The sequence below is a fragment of the Danio rerio genome, chromosome 21 (genome assembly GCF_052040795.2).
Source record: "Danio rerio strain M-AB ecotype USA chromosome 21, GRCz13ab, whole genome shotgun sequence".
Lineage (NCBI taxonomy): Eukaryota > Metazoa > Chordata > Actinopteri > Cypriniformes > Danionidae > Danio > Danio rerio.
Window position 1 is genome coordinate 30,350,806 of NC_141041.1, and position 20,510 is coordinate 30,371,315.

General features: G+C 40.6%; 1 protein-coding gene across 5 annotated transcripts in view; it reads right to left on the reverse strand.

Moving 5' to 3' along the window:
• ankhd1 (ankyrin repeat and KH domain containing 1) overlaps positions 1–20,510 on the reverse strand; it is a 74,491-nt gene that overhangs the window by 2,831 nt on the left and 51,150 nt on the right. For 4 of the 5 annotated variants that reach the window (XM_087300083.1, XM_087300082.1, XM_087300081.1 and 1 more), the window contains exons 9-31: positions 18,721–18,912; positions 18,523–18,632; positions 18,358–18,445; positions 16,516–16,643; positions 16,267–16,410; positions 16,008–16,110; positions 14,624–15,472; positions 11,852–11,985; positions 11,614–11,725; positions 11,378–11,523; positions 9,350–9,492; positions 9,044–9,257; positions 8,688–8,863; positions 8,439–8,601; positions 8,224–8,319; positions 8,010–8,126; positions 7,738–7,903; positions 6,825–7,329; positions 6,408–6,560; positions 5,977–6,126; positions 4,236–5,881; positions 561–725; positions 197–451 (exon numbers count right to left, since the gene is read on the reverse strand). In XM_087300083.1, the coding sequence (XP_087156209.1) occupies positions 197–451; positions 561–725; positions 4,236–5,881; positions 5,977–6,126; positions 6,408–6,560; positions 6,825–7,329; positions 7,738–7,903; positions 8,010–8,126; positions 8,224–8,319; positions 8,439–8,601; positions 8,688–8,863; positions 9,044–9,257; positions 9,350–9,492; positions 11,378–11,523; positions 11,614–11,725; positions 11,852–11,985; positions 14,624–15,472; positions 16,008–16,110; positions 16,267–16,410; positions 16,516–16,643; positions 18,358–18,445; positions 18,523–18,632; positions 18,721–18,912 (5,955 nt within the window). 5 annotated transcript variants of the gene reach the window in all.

Here is a 20,510-nt window from a genome sequence, read left to right on the forward strand (position 1 = left end):
GTTTGCAGTATAAATACATATACATACATACATACATACATACATATAGATCGGAAGAAAGTACTTTTTTTGTCTGCATCATCTGTCAGTTCTATATTAACTTCAAGTTTAATGCCCAATGATTGGTACTACATAAGTAAATAATTTCCTTTGTAAAACCATTTGTAAATGTCAACTACATCTAAGTCATGCTCACCGGAGGCACTGCCCACTCCAAAAGACCAGATGCCACCCTGTCCAACTGGTGGGGTGTAGCTGGTGGGTAGCATGGTGTGGTTGACTGAGCCAGTTTGCCGGATTCGGGCCAAGCGCTCTGTTCCGATGGGTGGGGGCACTTTGCGGTCCTGCTGGTTGGAGCTACTAGGTTTTGCCTGGATCAGAGCAGGAGTCACCGTAGATGTGCAAAGAGGTGACGATGCCCCAGAGGACACCGAGGGCACTGGAGACTCGCCTATAATCGATGAGGAATGAAAAGAGCATCAGTAAAATCAAATTGGTCAGATAATAGTTGTCAATAATTGTGGTCCATCTAAATTCAAAGGACATATTTGTTGACGTACAAGAGGTGGAGGCACTCCAGGGATGGGGAGAGAAGTGCTGGCGGCTGAAGGAGGGTGTACCCACTGGAGCAGGACCCGGCAGGAAAACAGGACTTGCAGATATGCTTGTGGTAAAGCTGGTGAGTGCAGTGGATGAGGACATTGAGCCATCCATGGGGTGTATTCCTGTTGTAGAGAGTGAATACAAGAGTGTTACTAAAAGAATTTGACCCCAATTGCACAAATAAACAAGCAGCGGGTTCTTCAGCTATAATTCACTTAAGGCAGGGTGTATAATGCTTTTCTTGGACAGCCACTTTTCAAGCAAGTTTAGCTCCAAATCAAATTAAACTCTTGAACCAAATCATTAGGGGTGTGGTACCCTTTGGTACCTATACAGTATTGGTACCTATATACAGGAATCAGAGGGTAAAATCGGATACCTTTTAGGATTTTTTAAGACTCTTTCCTTACATTTTAAGAGCTCATTGCCACTTAAGGTCTGAATAGGAAACATTGGCGACTTTTTAAATATATTCACTAAATACTGATTGTAAGAAACTAATCCTAAACTAAAACATTATTCATATATTTGATAAAAATGTTAATCCATTTGGTTATTTGTGATTATTGTAAAACCTGTTTTAACAGTGCAAACAATTTATGAGCAGGTCACACATGCTCTTTGGATCTTTTTTCGGACTACTTTGTCCACAAGGTGTCAGTACTGAACCAAAAGAATCTTAGATTTAGGCTGTGCTAAATTACATTAATTTTTATTAATGATTTTTAAAAAATGCATATATTATTATTTTTAATAAAAGACGGAAATTTAAACTCCCTAAATTGTAACAGATAACATTTGTGAATATGTACATTTCAGCAAAAATAATTATTCAAAAAGGAACAAACAAGTTTATTTTGAGAAACCAGTCATTTTTTGGCCAGTGAAGGTAAACATGGTCAAGACAAGAAATGCTGAAATTTGAAGCTGATTGGTATCATTGTGTTCTGTTGTAGCTACTGGTTTATGAGGCTTTGGTTTTATCGTAAACATGTTAGAATTGTTCCAACTAAAGACTTTATTAGTCAACCAGTATTAATTTATTAAAGCCATTACTCAGCTAATCACCCGTTTAATAAATTAATTTAATTAAGCCTTCCTAAGGCAATAAAGTAAAATATTTGCAATTAAGGGGCTGAGAAAGTATATAATTTGTAGCATTCAGTAAAACCGTCTTTCCTTAGGTATTCAATATTTGTGTAAGTCAAATATATAAATACCCAAATTAAACAACAAATAAACAGCAAACCGAAATGTGTTGCGTCTGATGCAGTAGATGTGGAAGTGATGGAATGATCCCACACTTTCGACTACCACCTCGGTAATTATTGTTACAATAATTTTTATCAGATCCACTTAACAAGCTCTCGCTGTGTGTGTTATTTGCGCTGCTCAGATGCGAGTGCTTCTCAACTGTCAAAGCTTTTAAAACACATTAGGTGCTTAAGCAAACTCTCAGCTCACACAAACGTTCTGTTTGACAATATGCGCACCATTTGTGTAATTTTTTTCCCCAGAACTAACTGACTAACAAAAACTTGTCAACTGAATCTGTTCTAGTCGACTATAAGGGGGTAGGGATGTAACGATTCACCATAAGTCGATTTAAACTGGTACAAATGTTGAATGAATTGCGATACCTGTTTTAAACAGAAAAGGCGCTGTTTAAAGGCACAAACTCACTTTGCCAATGCATGCGCAGTGAGCAAGAGATGAGGTGAATGAGTATGCGAGCTGAGTAGTATGTCCAAATTCATAGAATTTGAAAAACAGTATTTGAGCAGTAACCATATGACCTACTACTTCCAGCGAGATTCTGAAGTGCGCATGGCTACATGCCATGCAGGCTGCGCTATCTCATGATGCCCCACGAGAGAATTCATGAATGGAAGTGAAGCGACGCAACTGATTCTATTCATACTGTATGGAACATACTTTCCTAACGGCTGAGTAGTACGTTTAAATTCAAATGCAGAACCTACTGAGTAGTAGGCGGTTTCGGGTGCAGCCTAAATGATAGAGGTGAGGTGCGTCAAACAAACACAAACTGTGTGCAAATACTGCAAAAAGACATTTACGTACATTAACAGAACAACGAATATGATGCAGCACAGTGAAAAACTACTGTTACAGGCACCTTAACTTAAAAAGCTATTAATAGATCAAACCACGCTGACCGAAGAATTGGCAGCCCCGCTTGCTCTGACGAGTGCCAAAGATATGGAGATCACATGGTGCATCAGTGTTTTCATATGAAAGTGTGAAGATGTTTTTCAGACTGAAAGAGAATGCAATGCTGTTACAGAACCAGGTATTACATGGTGTCCGCTACATTCATTCTTCCATGGCAGGGCGCCACGCCAAAATTGATCCCGCCACGGCTACATTACAGCTTTCCATTCAAAACATTAATTCGTGTTTTTTTTTTTTTAATAGCGGATGATAATCACACCAAGACATATTAAAAAGTAAGTAAATTATAACAGCGCAAACTTCTCTGTAACCGTAGTAGTGCTGTGCGTCATTTGTTTAACTCTTTAAGGTTACGTGCTGACTGACTGACTGGCAGGTGAGTGATGCGGAGGAAACCACCGCGCAAGCAAAGAGATTTGCATGCTCGTAGGCTATTACATAAATTCAATCTCGACTTAATACTGCGCTCAAGACATTTATCACTGAAATAACACTACAGTTAGTTGGTAGAGCTGTGCAAAAAAGGCCTGCCACCACAACTGGAAAAAATCCTAGAGGAAACACTGTATTATATTGTTCCTTTTAACCCTCTCTTTTTAAATTTAGTTAATGCATATTTTAATAATTTGCTTATTATATCATATATTATAATCAGTATTTCATGCCAGGCCCCTAGGAGCAGAGGGCCTATAGAATGTACACACTGATCTTTGATTTAGGAAAGTTTTTTCCATCAGCAGGGGACATTGTAAATGTGCAAAGATCTCCGCTTATACCAGAAAACATAGATATTCTGATATTTCTTTAAAAAAAAAAAAAAAGGTAATTCCCAGCACAGTCACAGTTTTAGTTTGTTTGTATTAAAAGAGTCTTCTTTAATTTAATATTGTTAATTTTTTATTTGGAATCAGTTTTAAAGTATTAACGTAGTTGCACAAAAGTTTTAATTCGCTTATTGTAAAGAGTCTTTTTTAGTTTGTATTCATTTTTCAATTTGGATTTTGTTTTAAAATTCCAATTTAGTTAATTTAGTTAGTTAAATAAAATATTTTATTTTCTAAAGAAAAACTGCAGCATTTGAAAAAAATATGAAAGGGCTCTTGTTCACCTTAAATTTCTCTCAAACAATTTTGTAAAAAAAATCGTGACTAAATCGAGAGATAATTTGAATAGTTTCAATCGTACAAACGTACTAATGAGTCAGGTAAATCGTTACATCCCTGTTAGGGGGAAGCAATAAAATGTATAATTATTTTCTTTTATTAAGTATACTTAAAAATTTTAATGAAAAAAATCCATCAAATCCTAGATCTAACAAGGGTCTTCAGGATTACTAGACATGCAGGTGGGCACATTGGAGAAAGCTGAAGCAAAACATAAAAGATGGGATAGAAAGTTGGGAGCAAGACTCGACATTTGATATAAACTGCTTCACTCACCAATGGGACTGGAGACCATCCGCTGTGTGGAGCAGCGATACCCTGGCGCTTTTGAGCCATCAGGAGGAGGCATGACACTTTCCATTTGCCCCATTCCCCTTATGTAGGCATTTGTTGTGCCACTGTAGGGCTGCTCTGGTGGGGTACGAGCAGGCAGATGGCAGGCACCCCAAACCTGGTTGTTGCCCACCTGGTTGTTGTCAAAGATGCTGCTGAAGTGATTAAAAAGAGCAGCAGGGCCAAAGTTGGGGGGCAGTTGCGCTTTTCCACTGTGCAGGTGCATTTGAGAGCCATTTATCATGCCCATAGTGGAGGACATTGGAAGAGAGGGAGGAGGCATGCCTGCTGGAGCAAGGGTGGGCTGAGGCGGCGGCTGTTGTTTAAGGGTCTCCTGTGTGGCTCCTGGAGGCACAAACACAGACTGCTGCTCCTGCAGGGCCCCTGGAGCCATGGGGTAGTAGGGTGTTGGTGGTTGCATGCGCGGGGACACACCGGGCGCTGTGGGGGAGCCGTAATGAGGTAAGGTGCTGCTGGTATTAGTGATGGTGTTGCTGGAGGTTGGAGGTGGCAGGCGTGTGACAGGGTGAGATGAGCCTGGCTGAGATGAGGAAGAGGAACTGGATTCTGTGCTGGGGGGAAAGTGTGATGGAAGCGTCTGCCGGCTCTCGGGCTGTGGGGGCAGCATCGAGGGGCCTGAAGGAGATGAGGTGAAGTGCAGGGGAGCAGAGGCGCTGGGCCCGTCAGATGGCGCTCCTGCAGTGGGTGCTGCAATCTCTGTGACAGGCTTTTCTTTAGCTGGGGTGCTAAGGCTGGCCGGCTCTGGCTTTGGAGGATGCTGTGGAGTTGCAGCAGTGGCTGCAGATGAAGGTGGAGGGGTCGTAGGTGTTGTAGGAGCGCAACTGATGGGAGAAGGTGCAATCTGTGCTGAGGGCGCATTGCTGCTTGTAGTGACCACAGCAATTCCAGCCAGAGACTTGGGCTCTGAGGAGAAAAGCTGCTTTCTTACAGAGGAAGGCGTGGGGGTGTTGGCAGGTGCCGTACTGGTGGGAGAACTTGTGGATGCAGTGGGAGTTGAGGTGCTGGATACAGGAGCTGTAGGATGGTCGATATGGGCCGGAGTAGTGCTGACGAGGCGTGGTGCAGAATTACCACTGTGTTTGGGTGAGCTGTTAGCACTACCTGGGCTCACAGGACGCACAGGGAAAGGACCCCAAGTATTGGGAGAGGGTGAGAAAGTGCCACCAAACTGTGCCATGGGCAATCGTGGGTGCCGGATTTGGTTCATTGTCTGGGCTGCAAGAAGGGCAAGCTGAGGATGAGCATAAGCGAGCGGCGGCAAAGAAACGAATGGGGGCCTGACACCTGATGCCATACTTTTGCCTAACTTGCTAGCCTGTTGAGCTGTGAAATTGGTGGTGGATTGGAAAGACACGTTGGCGGAGGGCACTACAGAAGGCAGGCCTTTTGAACTGGCTGCAGTAGTGCTTGTGGCCCCAGTGGAGGTTGTGTAGGTGGAGCTGATTTTGGTGTTGGCCCCAGGCGGGCGGATGTGGTTACGAGGGATCAGGTCCTCTAGCTCTTTGGCTGGGTCCTGGATCAGCGCGTTGATCAGTTGCACTGCATACCGTGTGGACTCTGTGCCACCTCTGCAAACAAAATAAAAGAAACATTTGTAAGAAATGCCAAGATTGACTAATCAATCACTAGCATCCTAAAACGCTTTTTTAAAGGCCTTTTTTACCTGATTGTAATCATTCTCTCTCCATTCTTGTCCTTCTGTTTGTCCACGTCGATGTGTGCACCAGTAACATCTTGGATGGCCGTAATGTTGCAGCCACCTCTACCCATAATCCGAGACACCACAGAGGCAGGGACAGAGAGCTTCTTGGATCTAAAAAAGAAATGACAAAGCTCAAAACCTAATGAAACTGCTAGATGTAGGCCAGGGATATATGATTTGATTAGAGGGTTTTGAGCACACAGCTAAAAAAATAAATTATTAAGTGTCTGAAATACTCGGATCATTCTTCTTGTCTCTTATTGCACAGTACATCTTTTAGATTTTTATCCTGTTTAATGAATGAAGTCTGATAGCATAAACATGTAATGCTACCTCTTTGCTCAATGACGTGATAAAAAAGCAAGCATAAAAGCATATACAATGTTCCTCACCTCCGAACCACCTCTTTCCACCCTTCTTCTCTCTTCTGGGTCCTCTTTGGGCTAAGGGGATTCATCTTACTGTTGGGCGAGGTGACTGGCAGTGAAATGGTCTTGAACGAGGTGGGAAGGGTACTGGGTGTCAAGTCACTGATCTCATGAGATCTGTTTATGAGAACAGAACAAGAAGTTTAACCATCTCCCCTTAGATGTACTGTTTTGGCCAAAAATAGGCGACATTTAAATGCTTATTAAATTAATAAAATTACTAACATTTATGATTGCAATTTTTTTAGGTAATGCCCGTATTTTAATATTTAAGGAAATAAACAGCTGTGCAAGACCCATCAAAAGCCTGCTCACTACAACTTTGTAAGGCAAATTTTTGCACAAACAGGTAGTGACAAACAGAGGTATATTAACTCTTACTTTATCTGTGGTTTGGAGATGGACACCATGACCTTCTCCTCACGAGAGCCCGGCAGCGATAGCCCATGTCTCTTTTCATTTGCGAAGTGGGGCTGGTTAGAGCCCACAAAGACCGTAGGGGCAGAGGAACAAGAGGAGGACGATGAAGGCAGGTCTGTGAGCTCCTGACTCTTACTGCCGTTGCTGCTCTCGCTGTTGCAGTCGGTGCTATCTAGATTATCAGAGTCGCTAGTGCCACCCGTCGCCCCACCCCCTCGAGGTTCTCCGTGGATCTTGTTTTTGTCGGCTTTCTGCTGTGCCAGCGCTACCTGCGGGTCTTGAAGGATGATGGGTTCGCTCGGTGTATCCTTGGTCTTGTTTTTTTTGTTTTTGCGATTAGTGCTTGGTGTGGTGGCCACATTGGCTCGCTTTTTGCCGAAAGAGTTAGTGAAGGTTGCGGAGGTGGCGGAGATACCGATGGTTGTGGTGGTGGTAGCACTCGGGGGCTCGATGGGAACCTCTGCCTCTGCAGGGTAAAAAAGGCAAAAGGTTAGTGATGCAAAGAAATGTATTACTTAAATGTATGTTTTTGGGGGGTAAAAACTGCACATAAGTCAGTTTTGTTTCAGCTTTTGAACGTTTCTACTCCAGCCGTGTTGCAGTGCATGCGTCATGCCACATAAATGAGCTTCAAAATAATATCTGACTCATGATAAAACTGAAAAGTGACGCTTGATATTAAATGAATAGGAGGTTCAATTAAAATAATGTTAGTTTTTTCATGCATCAACAGAAGACAGATTAATAGATTGACTTTGGGTTTAAGAATTTGTACAGATTATTCTTTAAATGCACTCGGATTTTAATTATTTATTTATTTCGGGCATTAACTTTAATTTGTTTTCATGATATCTAGACCTAAAGTTTTCCTGACCTTCTGCAGAGTCCTCCTTCTGATCCAGCATCTCAAACGACACCTCTTTCACTTTTGCCTCCTCTTCCTCCAGCTTCCTCTTCTGCTCTTCCTTCTTTTTCTTGCGCTTCTCCTTTCTCTTCTCACGCTTTGCAGCCAGAGCCTGCTTTTTGCTTTCCTCACGAGACTGTTACAAATTAAAAACCATGATACGTTGTCAAAAAAGGTTGACTACTATAAAACTCCTCAACAAGATAGTTAGCTAATCTAACTGGTTATCAGAAGAGACAAACCTTTTCCAGATCAAGCTCCTTGAGCAGAATGCTGGCGTTCTTGTTTGCTTCAGCTGCCTGCTGATCTTTGGCTTTGACAATGGTTTCCATGCACTGATGACACTTCTTGAGCAGCTCCTAAAGAGTGTAAATATAAACAGCCATTAAAGGCATGCCAAATGATTAAAACAGTTTTCTATGAATATGCTCTGCATCACTAGAAGATCCTTCATACCTTATCTGCAATAGTTGCAATGTATCTCATGCACTCAATATCAGATGGAAACTGGTTAACTTCCTTCACCAGATACTGCACCACTTTTACATGGCCCTAAAAAAAACACATTTCAGTGATTATGGCATTTTATTTATTAAGCATCACTGGTGCTACTCTAAAAACAAAAATTGGTTTACTGCAAGATGTCCACGAATCCTATCAACTTCACTCACTTTGCGAAATGCTGCCATGAGGGGGGTTATCTTGCGGTTATCAGCTGCATCCACGTCAGCCCCAGCCTGCACCAGGAGCTGGACCACATCAAAGTGGCCACCATTAGCAGCCAGCCACAATGGGGTGTTCCCCTTCTTATTTCGCACATCAATGTGAGCCCCTCTACACAACCAGAGCAGAAACAGCAGCATGATTTGATACATTCTGGTAAGATTGTTACTGTAAAATACTAGAGCTTTAATATTTACCTGCTGATGAGGAGCTCACAGAACTTGTAGTGGCCCTTGTCTGCAGCAATGGTGAGGGCAGTATCTCGAGAAGAGGGAACAGGAGGTGCATTGACATCAGCTCCTTTATCCAACAGCACACGGCCCACTTCAGCATAACCACCAGACGCAGCCTCCATGAGAGGGGTGAGACCAGTCTAGTGGAAAGACCATTTAGTTTTATATTACAACATCTTTAAAATAAAATAATCTTGAATGTTTCGACTGCTCAAACGACGGTTTTCTTTAACTACACACAAACAGTCAGAGTCTTTTACTATATAAGAAGTTCAAATTTCATGTTTTCCTTTTTGCCCAAGTAACATGTAATTACAGACCTTGGCACGGTGTTCCACATTGGCCTTCCTGTCCAGGAGCAGGCTGACAACCTCTGCTCGACCCTGAAAGCAGGCCAGGGTCAGTGCTGTGTTACGATTGGTCTCGATCTGTGCATTGATGTCAGAGCCCATGTCCAACAGCAGCTTCACTGCAGGCACGTGCCCATTCATGGCTGCCAACATCAGTGGTGAAATGCCCAGCTTACTGCCAGTCCTGAAACAAGAGTTTACACAGTCAGTATCTTGATATTTCCTAATATGAATCTTAAGACAACTGATTAAACCAATGGGCACAGATGTTCTGACCTAGAGTTGATCTCAGCACCAGCATTCAGAAGGATTTTGATGATGTTGACGTAGCCACCTGAGGCCGCGAGACTGAGCGGAGTGTAGTCAGAAACATTACGGTGCTCCTTGTTAGCCCCACGAAGCAACAGCAGCTCCACCACCTGGAAAGATTGATATTAATGGTAATGTATAACATCCTACAGCTTCCATAATGGGGAAAATGCAGACAGAATAACAGAGACTAGTCATAAAAATTAAATAAGCGGCATAATGTAAAAAAGTGGCTGAGAGTATCAAACCACAGCCATATCACCCTGCAGCCCAAGACGGGTTACTCACTGAAGCTAAGCAGGGCTGAGCCTGGTCAGTACCGACTACATGGGAAAACTAGGTTGCTGTTGGAAGTGGTGTTAGTGAGGCCAGCAGGGGGCATAATGCCCCAGTAATGTAAAGGGGACACTATACTGTCAGTGAGTTCTGTCTTTCGGATGAGTTGTTAAACTGAGGTCCTGACTCTCTGTGGTCATTAAAAATCCTATGGCACTTCTCGTAAAGAGCAGGGGTAAAATCCCTGTGTCTTGGCCAAATTCCCTCCCCAGCCCTTATTCATCATGGCCTCCCAATCATCACCATCCACTGAATTGGCTCGACCACTTTCTCTCCCCTCCACCTATAGCTGGTGTGTGCTGAGCGCATTGGCGCCATTGCATCATCCAAGTGAATGCCGCACACTGGTGGTGGTGTGGAGAGACCCCCCCTATGATTGTATGCACTATATAAATACACATTACTTACAAGAAATAAGCTTTTACATGCAGCAGTTTGGTTTACTACGTGGTGTCTCGTGTCTCACTTGATTCCTAAACATTACATTTTGTTAATTTTATCATAAATTGTTAATTAAATTAGTTTATTGTTTTAAAAAACTGGACATGCATTTTGATTAGTAAAACTGACTTTATTAAAAAAAAAAAGTTCAAAAAAATGTAAAAACTTATTTAAGTAGCTAGACAAAAAGCGAAGTTGGAGGGACAGAGAGAGAGAGAGCAACGGCCACCCCGTAATTCAAACTTGGGACACCAGTCAAGCGCAAACAAACAACAATGACAGAGCGCATGGGTAGTGTTGTTGTTGCTAATGCTTCATCAGCAAAGTGTGGATTTCCAAACAAGTTTACAGCACCAAATACAGGCCTGGGATACACAATACAGTGATCCCTTGCTATAACGTGATGCGCCTTGCTACAACGTAATGCACCTCGCGGTTTTGTGGACTATTTGCACATATTGACATGCTTTTTTTCTACAGCGCATTGTGTTCTGCATCCTGATTGGCTGACCATGGATCAATCTCCTCCGTGTCTCCTTACAGTACAGAATGTGTTCAGCTTGCAAATTAACCAATCTTCAATCACTAGCAGTGTGAGTTTTACCAAGGATATGAAAAGGGTTTGTAACTGTGCACTAAAATCATCATAAAGGAGGTCGCACACTAGATGCGCACAAATCTTCTAATACACCGGATATTTCTGCCGTGTCACAGATTTGATCTTTGGTTTTATTCTATAATACTGGTGTTATTTTTCTACAAAGGTTTAAACTTTGATACCATTTAAACGAGAGAAAAGTGTGAAAATGTTTATGCCTGTCTGAGAAAGTGTATAAAGTGAGTAGTGAGAGGTTTTACAACCTTAAAATATCTAGAATATCTGTAAATAATAAAGCGGACTACTCCAAAGATTTTGCTCAATGCTGATGGTTTTTAGAACGTAACCCCCACGAATAACGAGGGATGACTGTACAGCATTTTTATCTGTTTTCACAAATGGGTACAAGCAGATCCTTTTTCAAAATGTAAATGTGAAATTTTTAAAACACAAGGAAAAAACTTTGTCTTTGGTTTATTGGCATTTTGTAAACATTTTAATCATAAATCAAAATTTCTATAAGTGGACCACACCAATCCATTCATGCTTTGCACATCTCGTCATTCACACAAGTGATTAGCTTAATTGGTGAAGAGTCTAAAAGAAAGCTGTTTGCGTACCTCTTGTCTGCCACCCGAGCAGGCGAGGGACAGAGGGGTGTCTTTGGTCCTCTCAGACTGAGCTTCAATGTCACCTCCCTTGTCCAGTAGGATCTCCACCACACCCACATGACCTGCAGTGGCCGCTAGGATTAAGGGAGTGAATCCTGTGGGCAGACATGTACAACGACACTCAATATCTCTGTAAGTTCACCATACCAATATACATCAGTGAAAATGATGAAGCAGCCTCTTACCCTTCTTGTCCCGGTGCTCAATGTTGGCCCCACGCGCAATGAGCACTGAGACAAGCTCTTCATGGCCCCCTGCGCAGGCCAGGGTCAGCGCTGTGTCATGATTGCTCTCAGTCTGTCAAGAACAAATATTAAGATGCTATGCTTAAAACAAATACGTATCTGACAGTTTTATCATATCTACAAATGTTGTCTTTTGTGCTATATGATTGCTGTTGTTGTGTGAAGAAGATTGACTTACATGTGCGTCAATGTCCACGGAGGGGTAGAGAGGGAGCATGGAGGGTGGGGAGGCTGTGTTGATGGGCGTCTGTGCGGAGGGCTGAGGGGAGGGCGAAGTTGTAGTGTTTACCACAGGCACTCTGCTGTTCACAGCTGCAAAGACAGTCAGACCAGGTATATTTTAGAATGATTTTTATAACATTTGCACTTTTTTTCTATTTAGATTTAGCTTTAAATATAGTTTAAGCAACTTTGTTCTTGGCTGGTTTCTTTTTAATATTTATACTTGGCATTATTATTTAAATAACTTAAAATATAAAATGCTGCTTTGGCATATGGCAACTAACTTAGAAAGGATTTGATTGGCCGTGAATGTGATTATTCTCTTATATATATATATATATAAGAGAAGTCATTAATATTTTTGGTTGAATTAACAGCAAAGAAAAGAAAAATAAATGTAAATTTTAATACAGTGATCCCTTGCTATAACACGATTCACTTTTCCCGAAAACCAGAAAACCATCTTTAGCTAACTAAGGTCATAAGCTAATTAAGTTCCATCGTTACAAACAGTTTCTTGATTTGGCATTTCCCAAATCCGCCGTTCCAACAAACATTCGAAACTGTGTCGCAAACTTGTATGCTTGCAACTACACCTCTAGAGCTTTGGTTAGAAAGATAGTTCCTGGCTGTGTTGTATTCACAGTTATCCCCCTATGCCATATTCCTCTAGAACATTCCAACATTTAAACTTGGAATGATAAAAAAAAATTGTCATCAATCTTGGGTGTAATTTGCTTTTAAACTATATTTACAGTTCAGTTTTAGTGATCTTCATGTTTACAATTGCGCTCCCTTTGCAGTGCACTTTGAAAACACTGATGTCATTTCGAACAGCCGTGGCTCATGATGAAAGCTACAGTTCAATTCAATTCAATTCAATTAAATTCAATTCAGCTTTATTTGTATAGCGCTTTTACAATGTAGATTGTATCAAAGCAGCTTCACATAAATGGTCATAGTAACTGGAACAGTGTGGTTCAGGTTTTAGTGTTTAAAATGCAGGTGACCTATTGTTTAAAAGCAGAATGTATGTTATGTCTCCAAAGCTTTTAAAAACAAATAACATATTAATGTTAATGCTTTTAATTTATAGTAGATTATTTACTAAGTATATGTACTGTATATGACATGGGCCTGTTGGTTAGAACATTTCTGCAGTGGTTTGCATGTAATAAATTGTAAAAGTAGACTTTTCAAAAAATAAAACCTAAATAAACAATATCCTACTTAATAATAATTATCATTATTAATATTAATATTAGTATCTCATTATTTATTTATTTATTTATTTATTTGTATTATTTATATATAAGATTAGAATACTTGTTAGCTTTTCTTAGTGATTTTATGTTTTAGAATAGACTGTAATGTTCTCAATAATATTTGTAAAAGAAACAGGCTCTATATCTGCCATTTACATATATTTCATTAATATGGAAAGCGAGTGCATGTCTTTACCAACACTAATACTGGATTTTTTTTTATGTGTGTGTAAAACAATATAATTTTCACAAAGAAATTATGGGATTATGCTCTAAAGAAGTTGTTACCATCCCGTTTAGAGCATCATTATGGGTCTTTTATGTTATAACTAACGTGGTTCAAACGATGGATCTGCGACAGAAAACTATGGGTTTTGGGAAACACTCATCACTACATCGTTCTTTTCCCAAACAATGCATCATACTATATGATAGTTCAGCTGTGAGTTATGTCATTATTTAGGAAACACACCACCGAACAGAATGCGTTCAGCTTGCCAAAATTTACATAAATCTTCGATCGCTAGCAGTGTGACTCTGAAGTGCTGTACTGTATGTTTGCAAGTTTAGCATTGCGTTGTCTCCCTGCAATGTCTACGAAACGTTCTGCACCATCAAAGGCATCTGCGGTAGCACACAAAAGGTAGAGGAATATGCTAACCACTGCACAAAAACTTCTGGACATGCTAAAGGAAGGTAAAAGTTACATGGCTGTAGAACACCATTGTGGAATAAATAAATGCAGATCAACCGGTTTTGATCTTTGGTTTAATTCTATAATACTAGACTTATTTTTCTATGAGGGTTTGAACTTTGAGTGTTTAAATGAGAGCAAAATGTAAAAATGTTAATGCTTGTCGGAGAAAAGTGTATAAAGTGTGTAGTGGGGGGTGTTACAGCCTTACATCTAGAATGATTGTAAAAAAAGTAAAACTTCGCGGATTCTGCCTTATGAGGGTTGTTTTAAGAATGTTCCTCCCGCAAATAACGAGGGACCACTGTACTTTCTAAAACATTAAGTTAAACACAAATATTGTTAATTATGAATAAAAATAGCAATTTAAAATGACATGATTTAATCCCCCTCAATTAATATAATAGAGGGATTATGGTTAACTAAGAATAAAACATATAGATTTTTTTTCTAACAACAACGTCACTTCACTTCACAAGCCGTGTGGAGCAATATAGAAGAATATAGAATTTTTTAGCATTAAACCTGGAATGCCATTTACTGCCTTTATTAAAGCTTAGAAGATCTAGCAACATTTTTATGTTACTTTGATTGTATTAGCCTTACAAGAAAGTCACATACACCAGAAATTGCTTGAGGTAGCCTACATATTTGAATTACCTCGTAATTTTGGAAAACTACCCCTTTAATTCCCAACGCTAAAACAGTTATTGCATTTCTTATCACTGGTCGACATCCTGAAAGGAAGCCACAGTAGCAGTGAGCTCACCCGCCATGATGTCATCGAGCGTATCTGTGAGCGTCTGTGCAGGTGTGGCGACCATGAGTCCGTCAGATGCCTGTGCAAGAAGCCCCGGGCCCAAGCCGGTGAGTGGCTGGCCCAGCAACACCCTCTGCAGGTCTGGGCTGCTGCTCCCCGGGTACTCGGCGCTACTGAAATCTGTGGACAGCTGTGGGGTCAGAGGCTGGATGGGGACGAAGCTGGTCTGCAGAGGGGGGCTCTGGAGGACCTGGTTCTGAGGCGGAGGAGGCGGCGGTGGCTGCAGAATGGTGTTCACCTGTGGCAGCTTGGCACAGTCGATGTCGTCTTCATCTTCCTCCTCGTCTTCATCCTCCTCATTGGTGGGGGTGGGCCTGTGGTCCTCCTTTTCGTGAATCCCCTCACACTCGTTGTCAGAGCCCAGCTGTGTGGCCTGCAAGGGCAGGGGGGTGCCGGGCATCTCCACCCCTGCCGCCTGGCCCAGCTCCTCCTTGAGCCCCTTGGTCTCCATGTATTCTTTGGTGAACTGCTGCTGCGTCTTCAGCTGCAACTGCCGCTCCACCTTCTGCAGCTCCTTCAAGATCTTCTTCTTCTTCTGCACCTGCTCTTCGCGACTCTTCTTCAGCTCCTCGATCTTGTCTTTGGTGAGCGGCTCACCCTGGATGAGCTCGAGCGATTGGAGCTGGGCCTTCTCGATGGCACTGATGCGCTGGCCCAGCTCGTTCAGCTTGCCCTCTGTCTCCTCAACAATGCACTCCAGAGGCTGATAGGGGTGGAAGGGCGGCAGTAGGTCGGAGTCTAGGCCACCCGAGGCCACAGAGTTGCTCTGAAGGGAGCTTAGTCTCTGCTTGGACGCACCTAGAAGGGAAACAAGACTAACGCTTAAACCCAAAAAGTTGATATCGGTCAAGCATCATAAGTTCTGTGCATGAACATCGTAGCAGTAAACTAATCTGACCATGGTAAAAATACAGTAAAATGTCAATGTAAGACTATGTGAATGCATCTTTTTAAAATCTGACCAAAATGATTTACTCTAAACAACATGTATTATAACTGTACAGATCTTATTTGTAAATCCTGTGGTGTTTTTTACATTCTCTAAGGTACTGATGTTGCACTTCAGCACTTTATATAACAGTGTCTATCAAGTTTACAAGTTTAAAATGTAAAAAATTCCAATCTGAAACATAACTGATTGAATTAAAAAAGGGTTTCAAACCATGTGTAAAGCTGTGTATGTGTAGCTTGAAACTAATGTGGAAAAACAGAAATTCATGTCCATTTGTGCTGTTTACACATGCAAATGATAAAAAAACTAGGGTATATTGACTTTAAAAACTGCTTTGTCATTTTTGAAATACACTTTTAGCTGATTTCATTAAAATCTAACCTTTGCTTGTAACGGGTGGGGGTGTGGGGATGGTGGAGGGAACTCTGTCTGGCTCCTGGGGGGGCACCACCATAGCCAGGGCCTGGAATGGGACTCGTGGGGCCTGCATGTCAAGTGAAATCGACAATCAATTATATAAAAGTACAAACTGTTACACTATTCATAGCACATACCCTAAAAACATTAGGTTTCATATAAAAGAGGGTAATTTGTAGTGATGCTCCGACTGTTGAAGAGAGTAAAGCATGTTTCAGCTCACCTGAGAAGTGTCATGAGAGGGTGGTGTGAGCTGGGACAGGTCTGGGGCAGGGACTGACAAAATGTTGTTTGGGTAGTCTAGCAGGTAGGACACCACATTAGTGTGACCACCTTTAGCAGCTTCAATCAGCATCGTGGAGCCGTCCTGTGGATGTAAAAGAAATTAATTAACACAGAGGATTGGCCAGAGATTGTGCCACCAAATAGCAGCCATGACCATCTGGACAGCTTCACTGTCTGATACCCTCACCTTCAGTCTGTGTGTGGGGTCAGCACCATGAGCCAACAGTAGCTCCACCACAGCCAAGTGGCCCCCAGCACAAGCTAGTGAAACCACTGTGTGATCGTTGTTGGCTGTTGCTCGATTTACATTAGCACCTGCAGAAACAGGGATAACTGAATTTCAAACAATGCAAAATAAAGAACTATGAGGGCTGAAGCGGGCATATAATTGATCAGAGAGATACGCCTTATACATCTAATTTTAAATGCTCCATGAGATATACAACTGAAAAAAATAAGTTGAAAAAAATGAGTAAATTTATGTAGTCAAAAGTAGGGCTGCACGATTATTCAGAAAAAGATTGCGATCTTGATTCGACCCTACACACGATCTTTATTCAGCTTTCCTATGATTCAGCCAATTATATTTTCAAGTTCAGAAGGGAAGCGAAAGCAGATGCACAATGTCTGGACACATCCAAATGGCGTTAAAAGAGTCGCATACTGTATTTAAAAGGTATATTTCACCCAAATATTTGTTTACTACCGAGAGGAAACGCAAGTGCCCGCCAAGATCTACTTAAGTGAATAGAACCCGTTTAGGCTGTGAATAACAGCTAATAAAGTTGTAAAATTCGCAGGAGCCGAGGGGAAGTATGATTTGCATGCAAGTGCTTTTTTCTATCCAAGAAACAACCATGACATGAGTGCACTCCGCACTGAAAGCGAAACCAAACATTGCATTTTACAGTTATGATTACAGCAAGCATTTGATATTTTTTCTGTCATAACGAACACATAGGGTTGTGCTTAAAAATAAATGTTTACTGGGTCAGTATAACTACTGTAGCCTATATAATGTTGAATATAATGAAAGAGGGAATCTGATAATGACAAATGTCTCATTTTATCAGTGAGGAAAAATGGTATAATAATGTTGTCAATGACAAAAAAAACAAGCATATGTCTCAAACATAATAACTCAACTTTGTAATTATGAACAGTTATATCGTGATGTGTTCACTTTAATGTGAATTAACAACCAGAAAAATTTTTTTACCTTTCCAAGTCTATATAAAATTTAGCATTTTAATCAATAGTAGATCTACACATAGGCCTAAATCTATTATTGTTTATCTTACCATATGCTTGAGAAATAACAATAATAATAGCCTATTCACATTAACCTTTATCTTACATCTACAGAATTGTGAGAAAATTGTGATTTTTGTTTCAAGCAAAAAAAAAAAAAATTTTTTTTATTTTAGCCAGAATCGTGCAGCTCTACTCAAAAGTGACAGCAAAGACATGCTGTAATAGAAAAGACTTCTATTTTAAATAAAGAAGTTTTAATACAACTAAAGCTACTTCATCTGTATGCAAGATGCCATTTATACAAGTTCACTTTAGTAAGTTTAATTTAACACTGATATCAAAATGTGACAAACTTTTATATAATTTCACAACATAATTTTTTTAATGTATTTTGGACAAATAAATGTTACACAAAAAAAAAAAATCACAAAATAGAAAACAAAGTCTTGTTGAGAAAACAAATGAAGGAAACATTACCAACCGAGAACCTTTAAGGTAGTGACAAAAATAGTGATACTAAATAGCTTATTTGAAATATGGCTGGCAAGATTAAACTGCATCTTTAGGAACCAATTTAAACATTTTACATTTTTTCTACTTACTGATGATATTTGCATTCATGTCTGAATCATGTCTGCATTCAGCAAATTTTATTCTGCATAAAAGCTATATATATAATATTTGTGATAATTCATTATTGACAGTTTTTATTCTCATGTGTTATTGGTCTCACTGATTGATTGCTGCAGCTCAGTTTAAGAACACTGCAACTTGCCTTTACTGATGAGAAACTGCACAGTGCACAGGTGTCCTGCTCGGGCTGCTTTCATCAGTGGAGTCCTGCCCCCTTCTGATTCATGTTCCTAAAAACAAAAACACCAGTCAATAATAATAGTGAAAGTCCAAAATCAGTAGTATAAAAATTAAGAGATCCACGAACCAGATCAGCCCCTGTTTGAAGCAGCACGTCGGCCACATCCGTGTGTCCGTTCTCACAGGCATACGTGAGAGCTGTGTCACCTGTAGCTGTTGTGGCATGGACGTTTGCCCCTAAACACAGAGAAAGATGTGTGTGAACATACTGAGCTACAGACAAAGGAAAATATTTTCAAGAATTACATCAGAAGCAAGGCCTCACCAGCAGCCAGCAAGTATTTGACCAGCTCCAGATGGCCCTCCTGTGCAGCCTCCATGAGCGGAGTGGAGCAACCCAACTCAATGTCCGCCCCAGCTTTAATAAGGAAATCCGCCACCTCTAGGAAGCCTCCGCAACATGCCAGAGTCAACGCAGTCTCCTGCGTCTCTTCTGTCTGAGCGTTAATATTTGCACCTAAAATAAAACAAGTCATCACTCAGTTTGTAAGTATAAAGAAATCCTGACATTGAATCATTTAGGGCTTTTTATACAGCATATAACCCTGGGTCAATATTTCTTGCTCCAAAACCAGCATCATATTTAAATCAATGAAATATATAAACCTAAATTAAAAAGGATAAGAAACCAATTTTCTTAAATAGTGGCCAATTAGTGGAGGACACCACAGTGTCACACAGAAAATGTCATCAGCTATGACCTCTTCCTTACTGAAATGTTTTATCAGGAGAAACTACATAGATGTCAGCAATTTACAATATGTGGATGTGCAACACAACAGGTTTTTTTTTGTAAACAGGCTGTGTTTTTCCAACAAATCACAATTTTGCAAGCCAGGAGCTTAACACAGGATTTTGGCATGTGCAGTCCATAAAGTCAGATATAATAAAGTAGCATAAAGTTAACGAGTGAGAAATTTGAAGCAAGATAACCCAAAAATGAGTAAACCGCAGTTTAGAATGACCAATACAAACAACAAAATTATGTTTCCACCTTTTGAGATGTTTGACAAAAACAAGAACCACAAAAGTAGGTCATGGCAAGCCATTGATAGCAAGGGTAAAGTCTGATTTGTGAAAATACTGTACTCAAACTACTGTCATTTGCAAACTGTTCCCACAAGAGCCAGTACAATAGCTATAATACAATGCAGTGTAAGACAGTGTAAGATTTAGCAGTAACTCATACCAAATTACCTGTCTATCATGGCCCATTTCCACTGAGCCTTTTGGTTGGGTACGGTATTGGTATACGGTATATAGTTGGAACATTGATTAACATTCCAGTGTTAAAGTTACCAAAATAGCAAGGCATATACCATACACCTAGTGGCAAACAGCAACATGCCCAGTAACAAGAACTGCATCATCTTGTGTGTGCTTGGTTGTTTTATGGGGGCATTCACATGTCGACTCTAAACCACATGTGAAAAATACTGGAGGGTTTCCACTTCCTCTCTCTATTTGTGTGTTCTTGGTGTGCATCTACATTTGAAATAATAAAAATTAGTATGCAAAGACGCGACATATGAACGGCCCATACAGCTTTCTTCTGTATGAGGGTTTAAAATCATTTATGTTTAAATTAGTGGTTGGGCCATTATCGGCGTTAACGCGAGAATCTTATTGCGCGATTTTAATTATCTCGCCGTTAATCTATTCTTAAAATTGGGTTGGGAGCTGGGTCTATTCTATGCAAGCTATGATGACTTTCACCTTAATATTTTAGCGAGGATGTATACCTCACCGGTGAGCCGTCTGACAAAAAAAGTGGCCTTCTGAATCAAATCAGCAGTATCCCTGACTTTAACTGCAGTTCAGCAGTTTTACTTTAACTCATAAAAATTTCATTCACACCTATGACAAACTGAGGTATTAGACGCAAATAAGGAATAAGGACTTATAGAATTTAACGCACACCAAATGAAAAAAAAAAAACTTCAACATTTCGCGGTGTGTGTGTGTGCACGTGTGTCTGTGTGCGCGTGCAGTGCTTTAAAGACAGCCACCTGTGTGGATCTTGTCGGAAAACATGGCGAAAAGTCCTACATGATG